At 40.3% G+C, this 12,140-nt stretch overlaps 1 protein-coding gene across 3 annotated transcripts in view; it reads left to right on the forward strand.

The window, feature by feature from the left end:
* The window catches only part of Myo3b (myosin IIIB), a 448,610-nt gene that overhangs the window by 218,552 nt on the left and 217,918 nt on the right, over positions 1–12,140 (forward strand). For all 3 annotated transcript variants that reach the window (XM_063259246.1, XM_063259248.1, XM_063259247.1), the window contains exons 10-16: positions 614–710; positions 1,546–1,662; positions 2,264–2,368; positions 4,062–4,145; positions 4,944–5,146; positions 7,618–7,716; positions 8,033–8,147. In XM_063259246.1, the coding sequence (XP_063115316.1) occupies positions 614–710; positions 1,546–1,662; positions 2,264–2,368; positions 4,062–4,145; positions 4,944–5,146; positions 7,618–7,716; positions 8,033–8,147 (820 nt within the window). The remainder of the gene's footprint in view (positions 1–613; positions 711–1,545; positions 1,663–2,263; positions 2,369–4,061; positions 4,146–4,943; positions 5,147–7,617; positions 7,717–8,032; positions 8,148–12,140) is intronic.

A 12,140-nucleotide genomic window follows, 5' to 3' on the forward strand; every position in this document is an offset into this window, starting at 1 on the left:
TCATGAGAGGACCAGGATGGGACAGAGGTTACAAAAGGAATTTGAATAAACAAATAAGGTAAAATATAAATGATGATCAGTTCTTTGGTCTTTATTATTCTCAGAAGTTTTCTGTAGTTTTAAAAATATTTCAAAAAGTTGAGAATGGTGCTGGCAGATGAGGCACTCAAACATCTCCTCCAAGCAAAAATCCTGACTATGATAGAAACAGGGTGCACAATGGCATCAGTGAGATGCCTGCCTATTAAGGGCTCAGAATTTTTATGACTTGGTCTCTTACATGCAATATTGCACATGGAAAAAAAGTGATCTTGCATCACCCTGAGCAGAGGAAATGTATGGTTTACCTATTCCTGGAAGGGCTATGGCTGGAACTGAAAAAAAAAACAAATATATGTGGCAGGTAACTGGTAATGCTCCTCCTCACTGTAAGAGAAAAGAGGCTCGAGCTATGGAGTTTGCTTCTCTGTTGGCTCCGCAGGGAAGGGCTTGGGCATCTGGCCTGCACTTGGTGTCTCTGAGGTCTCTGAATGCACCATGTGATAAGACTGTGAATGAGTCCTCACACATCATTTACTGTCAGAAAGCTAATACTCTCTTGATATATTTCTAGGCATGAAAGGATGCATACTGGAAGACCCTATCATGTGGAAAATGCTGAAAAATACTGCCTTGAGGATGATTTGGTCAATCTAGAGGTCCTGGATGAGGTGCTGAATATTTAGTAGACAATGCTCATTTATGGCTTTTGTTTTATATAAGTACATGTTCTTTTAAGGTCATTTGAAAATTTAATTGTATAGCCATGCAAAACCGGGTACACTCGGTTACTAAGGCTATGATCCTGTGTTGTGTTCATTTATAGTCTCTGGGGTGAAGAGAAAGGATCTAAATTTTTCTAGGAAAGCTTTTTCTATCATAGGCCTTTAGGACAGATTCTACCTGCTGAAATTCATTTCTGCTTAATAAAAAGTTGCTGTTAATTATTAAAATAGTCGTTTGCTCTTCATAAAGAGAAGCTACACTTAGTGAAGTAGTAAAGTTACATGCTTGCATTCTAAATCTAAAAACTGTAATAATTCCTTTTTAACATGTGCATGGTTAATGGAGCATTTAATTACACTGGACCTGCTTTTGCTGAGTCTAACTCTGGGGACCTCTAACTTTAACATCTCCATCACACATGTAATATCAAAATGTTGCGATTCAGATTTCTACCGCATAGATTTCAGGTGCAACATTTTGAGAAATGAAACTGTTATTTTTTTTGTCTGTGCTTTACATTAGGAATAGCCTAGTAAATCAAATTCTAAATAGAATATTTCCCCCCCAATAACAAGTAAAATTTTTGTTGGATATCTCTGTGTTCTAATTCTTCTAGCATATTTCTGTTCTTAATTCTTTCATAACATTAAGATCACTGTATGATTTAAATGGATACTTTAATTTTCTAGAGAAAAATATTCTTGTAATAATGTGTTGTTTATAGAAACTACCTTGACTGAATACAGTGTTTATTCTCCCCACCATTTATCCTCTCCTTAGGATACAATTATTCATCAGTTGCAGAAACGTTATGCAGACTTACTGATTTATACATATGTTGGAGACATCCTAATAGCCTTAAACCCCTTCCAGAATCTCAGCATATATTCTCCGCAGGTAAGGGAGACTTTAAGAGCATATTGGTCCTTAATGGAAAACTAAGCACCATAGGGGCTGGGCTGGGCTAGGCTGGGGATGCAGCTCAGCAACAGAGTGCTTGCCTAGCATCCCCGCAGCCCTGACCTCCATCCCCAGCACCGAGAAAGAATCATGTGGGCAAAGCAAAATGTGTTACTAAAAGCCATGTCACCCTAAGGGTGTATACCCCAAGCTACAGATAATAATGCAAAACAAATGGAGTTTTTACCTTTGGGGTAAGGAAGGTACAATAATAATAGCTAAAAATACTGAGTGCCTCCTATATACCAGGCACTGGATTATGTCACTTTTCATAATTCTGTGAGGCAGGGGCCACTATTGAGCCAATTTGGTGGCCAAGGAGACTTAACATAGGGAAGTAACACCCTTGCACCAGCTCATGAAGCCAATATATGCAGTTACAATTTGAACTCTGGCCAGGAGATGCCAGACAGAGCCTTTTGAGGAGGAGGCTAACAAGTGTCAAAACCTTGGTTTCCTGGGCAACAGATAGTGAGAGCTTTAGATGTTCTAGCAGAAAATTAGAATCTTCCTTTAAATTAGTCACTTTTTCTTTCAGTTTTCCAGGCTGTATCATGGGGTGAGACGTGCCTCAAATCCCCCCCACATATTTGCATCAGCAGACGCTGCTTACCAGTGCTTGGTTACTTTCAGCAAAGACCAGGTAGGGACTTGCCTTCCTTCCTCTTCAACTTCTAAAGCTTCCTGAAACCATGCTGTTCCAATTGCCCAAGGAAATGAGAAGTGAAGTCACAGCTCTGAGCACCCATAACACTGATAAAGCCATGGTATCAGGAAGAGGAGAAACAGCTTTTAAGAGACATGAACAGCACCCACTCACTTTCGTAAAATGTGATGAAGATACTTCTACCATGGTATCATGAGAACATAAAGCAGACCACTGATTAATAGCAATGATTGTAAAAAAGGCTGGATGCAGAATGGTATAAATCGAATTCCTTTCCATTAATGTCTCAGTATTTTCATGACTTGGTTTTTATATATGAAATTTTAGCCAGGTATAGGGGTGCACGCCTATCATTCCAGCCCTTGGCAGGCTGAGAAAGGAGAATCTTCTTTGTGAGTTTGAGGCCAAACTGAGTCACAAAGTGAGTGCCAGGCCAACCTGAACTGAAACCCTGTTTCAAAAAGAAAAAAAAAATTTTTTTTGGAATCACACCATTTAGCTGCTGAGAAATGGTGGGTTAGGTTAAAATTGAATAAACCTCAAACTCAATGTTAATGAAACACAAACTTTACTTATACAGTTTTTTTGAGACAAGATCTGAATCTATAACTCAGGCTGGCTTTGAACTCATTATGTAGTCCAGGCTAATCTCAAATTTATGGCAATCCTCCCGCCTCAGCCTCCTGAGCGAGGGATTACAGGCATGTGCCACTGTGCCTGGATACTTACACAATTTTTACTTTGTAGACTTCCAATTCACAGTTGGTGGCATACTACTTTGATATCAATAGATGTATTCTCTTTGTTTCTTATTCTATTTGCAACACAGGTAATCTAATTCGGTGAGTAAGCTTTTTGAGAGAATCATCATATGTGTATTTTCTGAGATCTGTGAAATCCAAACTTTTGGTTTTTGAGATATAAATAAAATGACAACAATGTAAGTTGCAAAATGGAACACGTGGATTCATTGTAGGTTAAAAATTTGGCTTCTCCGGCTTCTTATTCATCTCAAGGACTTGTGAAACGCTGATAAATTTCACAGAAAGGAAGTAAATGGAGAGAGAAAATGTGGTTTGCAAGTTGAGAAGTTGCCCCACTGAGTCGTCCTTTTTCTGGACACCAAATATTGTGTTTTCTGACACCAACCAATTCTCCAAGCCTCTGACAACTGGCCTTCTATAATTCAATTCACTTCTGACACTAGGAGAGAACATATTGGTGTAGAGTCCTTAGCAAAGCAATTTGGTAGTATTTATCAAATTTACAAATATCTTTACCTTTTGCTCTAACATCCTGAATTCTTGGATTTTATTTTGCAATGAACTTGCATATAAATATAATGATCTATATATAATATAGTGTATCTGCATATAACAATAACCACCTACATATAGCAATATTCATTGCAATTTTTGACAAAAAAACCATTCAAGTATCCACCCCAGTAAATAGATCATAGTACACCTGTACACTGGAGCAGTAACAGCTGGACAGGGACTGAAGAAGTTCTCTGTATACTGAAATGGAAAGAGTCCTAGAATAGATTTCCTGCCCAGTGAAAAATTAAGGTGTCCAGTAGAGGCTGCTCTGTGAAAACCGTAGCAAAAACCCAATGATTTCTGTGCCGAGAACTCTTCCGTTGACTCTGTGTCATTTTCTGTGTCAGTGCATCGTTATCAGCGGAGAAAGTGGCTCGGGGAAGACAGAAAGCGCCCACCTGATTGTTCAGCATCTGACTTTCTTGGGAAAGGTATTGACCTATCTGCTTTGCGTATCATGACCAGAAGTTCTTGCACATATTTTATAAATGAGGGAAGTACTGTTTTTAAGGAGTTACAGAAAAACATTTTATCTTGTTGTGTTTGCCTCCTGAGAGCTGGACCTCTTAAGATGTCAGCAGGCCATCCTTATTTCATGTAGTGAGCAAAATAATGCCAGCATGAATTTACTAGATTATTGCCAATTAATTTTTCATGTTTTCAGTGTAATAGAAACATTTAGCCATTAAGTTGTGAAAGTGGTTAAACGCTATGCACAGAATCAGGCAGAGCCACTATGGTGAATGAGGGGATGGGAAATGGAAATCTTTGAGTACAAGGTAAAGGAAATGGAACACTTTCATTTTAGCAGTCAGACCCTGAAGAAATGAGTGCAAAATCAGTCAAGTAGTTACTTCTACTCAGAAGTAGCATTACTACATGATCAAGGAAGTATAAGGAATACTTTTTACACAGGAGGATGACTGAGAAAGTTATCTGATCTCTCCATTTAAAATTTTTTTTCTAAACAATTTAGCGTTTTACCTGTCAAGGATTTCAAATGAAGTGCAGCAAGATTTAAAAACTGCTGCCCTGGTCTACCAGTATCTGAATCCTACATACTTGGTGAGTTGCTTATTTGAGAAAACGATGCTGACAGTGGCTGCTAATTTCTCCAAACAGGGAAGGAAGAGGACACTGTGAGTGTTAGTGGCGAGGTAGGCAGTGCTAGGCATTTTTGCTGGGTCACCTTTCATGGGCATCTCTTGACTGTTCTCTGTGGGGCACAGGCCAACAATCAGACCTTGCGAGAGAAGATTCTCCAAGTCAACTCCCTGGTGGAGGCCTTCGGGAACGCGTGTACTGCAATCAATGACAATTCGAGCCGCTTTGGAAAATATCTGGAAATGATGTTTACACCGACTGGAGCTGTGATGGGGGCAAGAATCTCTGAATATCTCCTTGAAAAATCCAGAGTCATAAAACAGGCAGTGTAAGTTTACTGCTTCATCACTGTTTTTGCCCTGCATTATAAATTTGGAGGCTTTGACAATTTCCACCGTTCCATTTACATTCTTGTTCTTTAGCATTCGCCCTTCCTGCATCTCCAGGCTTCCCAAGAGCAAGGACTTATTTAAGCAGAGGGTCGGTGGACGTTTTTATCTAAAAGATGTTACAGGGCAGAGAGTACAAAGTGCTGAGTGGCAGACATGCTTTTAGAATAGATAAGCTTGTTGCCTCTGACTTGATTGATCAGGAAGAATTTAACAGTGTTGCAAATACGTTTTTAAAAATCACTGACTCTCGGGCTGGGGATTTAGCTCAGCGGCATAAGTACCTGCCTTGCAAGCAGGCGGTTGTGAGTTCAATCCCCAGTACCGATAAAAAGGAAAAAAAAAAAAAAAAAAAAAAAAAAAAAAAAAAATCACTGACTCTCTTAAAATTGAACTTACCTGTAAAAATCACCGAGAATACTCAACATGTTAATTTCACCTAGTGAAAGAGGGAAAAATCTGTTTTAAGAAGAGCAGTATATTGATAGATAATAATAGTTGATAGCATGGGCTTTGCTGTGGCTTCAAATACTGGCTCTGGCGCTGTGTGACCTTAGGCATGACACAGACCTTTCTGTACCTCTTGGGTGACATGGTGATGCAACTGATGCTGACTTTGTGGGTGTGTCATAAGAATCAGTGAGTTCATTTATGTAAAGCCCCTAAAAGAATGCCTGGTGTGATACACTCTGTCAGAGTGTGAGCCACTCGTCCTGTTATACCCTCCCTGCAGGACACCAGAGTTCCTCAGGAGCATGACACCATACAATATCGCTACGCTTTGTTTAGTACCTGCTATATTCTGGGGCTGCAAGAGGAAACAAAATGGACAAGGTTCCAGAATTCACAGAGCTTGGAGTGTGGCGGCTGAGGCGAGATGGGAGGGGTGCCTTGTTAAAAGAATAAATGAAAAAAATGAAAACATGTTAAGTGCCAGGAAGCAATGTAAGATGGTAGGAAGGTAAGAGAGGAAAAAAGAAGAGCCATGATCTAGTGCAGGAGGAAAGAGGATCTTCCTGGGTAGACATTTAATCTGAGATCCGAAGATCTCAAGTCAGCCAACAAGATGGGCCAGGAGAGGGGAGTGAAAGAGTGGCACAGAGGAGACTGAGACCGGGTCATACAGAACTCTGCAGCCAGGCTGCGGGCTTCAAACCTTTTTCCAAGGACACAGGAAGCTGTGGGACGTGGGAGTCATCAAACCCCAAATCCATTTGGAGATGCTTCATGGGCCAGCGGAGAGAACACTTGCCAACATCGTTAAGAGGCTTTGGTGAATCTGAGAGCGACAGAGAGAGAGAGAGAGAGAGAGAGAGAGAGAGAGAGCGCACTGGCCAGGTTAAGGTGGCAGAGCAGAGCAGAGAGGTGGACGAGTCTGGGGCTACTGGGCACACAGGTGCCACAGGTCCAGGTCTGGCCTAGGAACCCAAGTGCCAGAGTGTAGCTCAGTGATCAAGCCTTTGCCCAGCGTGTCCAAGGACCTGAATTGCACCCCAGCACTGCCGGACAAAAACAAAAACAAAACCCAAGCATCTTCTCCTACCATGTGTTTACAGTGTCCTCGCACAATGGAGACTGGCGGGAACATTAAACAGATGAGCGACAAGATCAGCGAGAGGGGCTTACACTTCCCCGCCATTCTTCACACATCCATTCACTCAACTAAAGATGTATTTCTTACTAATCTGTATTTTTTTAAAAAAATAAATTTTACTGTATGCTTTTAAGTGATGCCACGTGATGTTATGGGATGTTAAGGTATATAGATAGTTTTAAAAAAAAGTTACTATTCAAGCACAATAAGCTAACAGGGTTGCACAGACCAGGCCCCTATCTGAAATAATCTATCCAGAAAGACACTGGCCAGGGTGGCTTAAGAGGTAGAAGCAGGAGACCAGGGGGGCTGAGGGATGACGCTTTGGTACCTGAAAGCATGTGCATGTGGGGAAGTGCAGACCTCGGGTATGGACCAGTTCCACTCCCTAGCCTGCTGTACAGTGTGCAGGTCACTTCCTGCCTGGGGCTCCAGTACAGTAGGAGGTGACCTGGCTGATGTCTTCGCGGTCTCTGAAGCAGCAGGGACTATAAACAGAGGCCGGCAGCCCAGGTGCTGGGTGTGGCACTGGAAGGATCTCTATCTAATACCTGTAACCTGAGCTGTTACTTGTTCTGGTTTCTAAAACCTCCTTCTGCTCACAGGAAAGTGTTTAATAATGTAAATTGTGAAATTATTATATGAATCTTATCATTATTACTATTCTGTAATTGGGATGAAGCATATTTAATTGCCTGAAAGTGCAGATTTTCTATGGAATAATATTTTTGAACAGAAAGAAAATGATATAAATTACTTCAGAGTGGGGAGGCTTGAAAGATAGTATTAATAAAGTTTCTTCTTTTCTTTCCTCAGGGGAGAGAAAAATTTTCACATATTTTACTATATTTATGCTGGTCTTTATCACCAAGAGAAACTTTCTGAATTCAGACTTCCTAAGGAAAAGCCTCCTAGGTAATTGTCAGGAGTTTTGCTTGTTAATTTTGAATGAATGTGTGATTATTAGTTGACAAATTCCAAAGTAAATGGAGCTGTTTTTCTAACTGGAAACTCAGTCTGCTTAGCTTAAATAGACAAGATGAGATGGTGGGAATCACATCTCACCATCTGCATTTTCTAGAATGTTCAAAAACTCGACTGTGCCTATTTTATTCAGCCATGTGTGTATTCAGCCATCCAGTATCAGATGGTAAAAGAGGAGCCCAAGTGGCACCTGTCTTGGCATTTGAGGTGCTATTTCCAAGTCAATGGTCATTGTGTTTGGTGATAGGTACCTCGCCGATGGCACGGGGAGAGTCATGCAGGACATAACTTCCAAGGGATCTTACAGAAGACAATTTGAAGCAATTCAGCATTGCTTCAGGATTATTGGGTTCACTGAGAAGGTAAATGATTGTCAAGAAAGAAAGAAAGAAATTTATATGCTAATATTCTAAATGAATGTGATGGAAGATGTAGACATTTTAACATGGGGCAGAATATGTATAGTAGTTTTTGTGCATGTGTGTGGTACTGGGGATTGAACGCAAGGCCTTCACAGTCACCTACATCCTCGGTACTCCTCCACCCTTTAAATTTTAGAGCAAAAAACAAATAAAAATAACAATACAGAATTTCAAAACACAATAATAGGAGACTGTCAATGGTTAATATATTGCATATTGTTACCTTCAAAGTGATTGCCCAGATTACAAGATACAGGCATAAAAAAAGACCAGAAAATGAAAGCACAAATCAGTCTTTTTGATGAGCTAACAGATAGTAGTAGTATAATTATCTAACATATGTATCTATCTTCTTTTCCCTTCTTTCTTTTCTCCTTTCTCCCATCCAGTTGTTCTTTCTTTTTGAGCAGTCTCTTCCCCTTTTGCTTTCACAATATCTATTGCACATTTCGAATCTAATCCCCAGCCCTTTTTTATTTTTCTATTTTGAGATAGGTTGATTGAGACTCAAATTTGCTGTTCTCCTGCCTCGGCCTTCCAGAGGCTGGTGGATATGTACTTTTCAAATGCCTCATTGGTCCTGTAATAAGGTCTTTCCTGTAATAAGGTTGTCATTGCCTGAAAGCTTGTTTGAAATGCATATTCCCAGATCCACCCAAGAATGACTAAAGCAGAATACACAATGTAGAAAGGTGCCCAGATGAACAGAGCAGCAGTGTATTGCTATCAGTTCAATATGACTGTAAATGACAAACACCAAACAATACTGTCCTTTCTGAGTTGAGTTCCTTCAACTGAATTGTGTATAGGAGAACAGGAATATATAGGTTATGCCCAACTCATAGAAATAAATTTATGCAGGTCACTCTTTGTGCATCAAGACAAATTAATTGAAACCTTCAACTTTCATTCAGTCACTTCCTTCTTCATGATCACAATTGCACACTATCGCTCTAAATATTATACTACCTTCATCATACTAGATCCAGGCTGACAATTAAATGTATGCTTAGAATGACAGATAGTATTTATAACCCTAGGCTCACATATTATTCTGTGGTAGATTGTGTCACAGTTTCTGGGCTTCATGCCATCAATTTTGTAAAACATATAGTTTCTTTTGCTTTTCCAACAAAGGCGTGAATGATTAGGAGGTAAGGTAAGAGTGTTAAATCTTAAGGGACTAGATTAAAAACACTCCAGTTACCTTGGGACAGCCACTCTGGATAAAGAATTGCTTCTGTAATCCAGAGTTTGGCTAGCCTTTCCCTCCCAGTGTGATTGGTGTTAGTCATAGTAATACCTTTCTCTTTTTCTAGCCAGCCATGACTGTTTCCTATTGGCCCCCTGCAACAGATTTTAAGCTGACAGACAGTGGAAAATCCCAAAGGTCAGATGAAAATAGAAATATATTTCCCTTGGCTCCTTAGAGGAGAGCAATTAAACAGGTTCCAGCACTTCTAAACGACCTTTATGGTTATTAACTTACAGAGCTGGTTTTTATCAACTGTGTCGCTGAAGAGTCAAAGCAAGGTAGGAATGGCAGCGGAGCCATTAAAAGTTACTTGGGTCATGCCAGAGTGCTCGGGGTGTGCTTCCTCAATGGTGCACGGGGGCCGTAGTGAAGTCAGGCCATAGGGTGGATAGTATTTTGCTTTCAATGAAAGCAAAGATATTTATAGACTTCTATGAAGAGATTGGACCAAGTTCTAGAAGAAAACATGCAATGGTGCTCTTCTAAACATAAAAACACATGCTAGTATTCATAAGATGGGCGCTATCCATTTTAAGATAACAAAATCAAAAAAGAAATTAAACATATTAAGTATACTATCCCTAACCCCTGGTGGGGGAAAAAGAACAGTATAAAGGAATGAATGGCTATACGAATGGATATGAAAGGAGAGAAATGAAAAAGTTGGAGAAGCTTCCGCAGTTATGCCTGATCTGAATTATTTAGTAACTAATCAGAGCATGTGGTGTCTGTGTGTGCTTCTGCACTGTGTCCCACCTTCATTCATACTGGAAACCTACCAATTGATGTTGGTTAACAACCTCAAAAACGGAGCAAAGAGTCCAGATCTCACCTTTTAGACCCTAAATTTTGTGCTTATTTCTCTGAACACATCCTGTTCTGCTAAACTAGCACAGTTCATTTTGTGTTTATGAACTCACAGAAATGTAACTAAATTCTGAAAGATTTGATTTAAGTCAGGCAGCAGATACCAAATGGCTGGTATAACTTTCTCTTAAGCTTTTCTGACAGACATTTCTACACAGAGCTTAAATGAACTGGTGTCAGTTCAATCAAAATTTACTCTTCCTGCCCTTTCTTAGAAGATCACTGGTTCCCTGCAGGGATGCTTTTAAGTTTTTCTCAAACCTGTCCAGCAAAATTATGAGTAGCAAACTTTAGTATGGACTCAGGAGGATGATTTTAATTCCAGGACACCAACCAAAAGTATCTAAAGTGACATTTAACTGTAAGTTTGTTATAAAGAAACTTTCCTAGTGAGGGAGACATCCAGTAATGATAATGCTTCCTTGCAAGGGGCTCAAGGAATTATACCAAAACCTCTTGTGAAGACCAGTGTATTCAACTTCTCTATCTGGAGTTAAACCATACTGTTTTTGATTAACATTATGCTTGTCTTGCAGATATTGGACTTGTTTATCAAGTAAGTCAGGTTTTAAATGATTTATATTCAATGCAACATAAAAACTATGTGATGAAATTCTACTGTGCTATAAAGAAAGATAAGCTGAGTCATTTATAAGACAATGGGTGCACCTGAAGACCATAATGTTAAGTAAAATAAATCAGACACACAAATTTAAATATCACATGACATCTCTTATATGAGAGCTCCAAAGTAATTAAAGGGTAAAGTAAAAGACAGATACTAGAAGACAGAGAAGAGAGTAGATGTTTTTGCAAAGAGGGAGGGGATTCAAGAGATAGAGGGAAGGGGACAGGTGGAGAGGGAGTTGAAAAAGAGAATTAAGATGGGTTGGGTACATGTAATAGTCATTGTGTACTGAAGGATGTACAGATATGTACTCATAAAAATAAAAATCTGAAAGAAAAAAGAGGGGAAAACTTTTTGGCAAATTATCCATACAATGGTCAAGCTTGGACATAGATTGCAGACCCATGGATGCAGAGGTGAGGGAGAAGCCTTTGAGTTTAGGGCAAAAACTCTTTCTTTAAAATAGATTATAAATCAAAGAATACTGCTAGAGAGAAGCAGAAGCTATATATGCTAAAGTATAACTAAAGACTCTGAGGATTTTCAGTGCCTTCACCACAGAAATTGGATAACATTAATTTTTTTTTAATGTAGTGGGCACTGAACCCAGTCCTACTACTGAGCTACATCCCCCCAGTGCTTTTTATGTTCCTTTTTGAGATAGAGCCCCACTGATTGTCCAGCCTGGCCTCAAAGTTGGGTCCTCTTGCCTCAGCCTCCCACAGAGCTGGGATTGCAGACACATGTGGCTGTGCTCAGTACTGTTGACTTTAAGAGGTCAGAAGTTGTGAACTGCTCTGGAGTGCGGAGTAAGGTGCTGAAATAGGGCTCATGGTGAGACCCCTTCAGCTGGCCCTAAGGCAGTGCTTATAGCAGAACAGGTGAAAACTGGAGAGCTACAGGGGAGAGGGAAGGTGGGTGGGGCTGGAAGGGGAGGTGGAGTGGACCTGAAGTGAGAGAAGGACCTGAGGTCCCTGCAGACGAGGCCTGAGGGCTTTCAGTACACCAGCCCAGGCTCTTTCAGCATGACCTCAAGGCTGTCTAGGAAATGTCTACACCAGAGAAGAAATGCCCTGGAGAAGGAGAGAAGAATCAAGCCATGCCTCTTGCGGTGGGCCTTGGTGGAGAAACACTCTCCACCCTCTGGCTGACTGGTGAGGAGATTGCATTCATGCTCATCAGC

This window comes from Cavia porcellus, unplaced genomic scaffold, assembly GCF_034190915.1.
Source record: "Cavia porcellus strain 051 isolate PalLab524CR breed Dunkin Hartley unplaced genomic scaffold, mCavPor4.1 scaffold_12, whole genome shotgun sequence".
In the NCBI taxonomy this organism is placed as follows: Eukaryota; Metazoa; Chordata; class Mammalia; order Rodentia; family Caviidae; genus Cavia; species Cavia porcellus.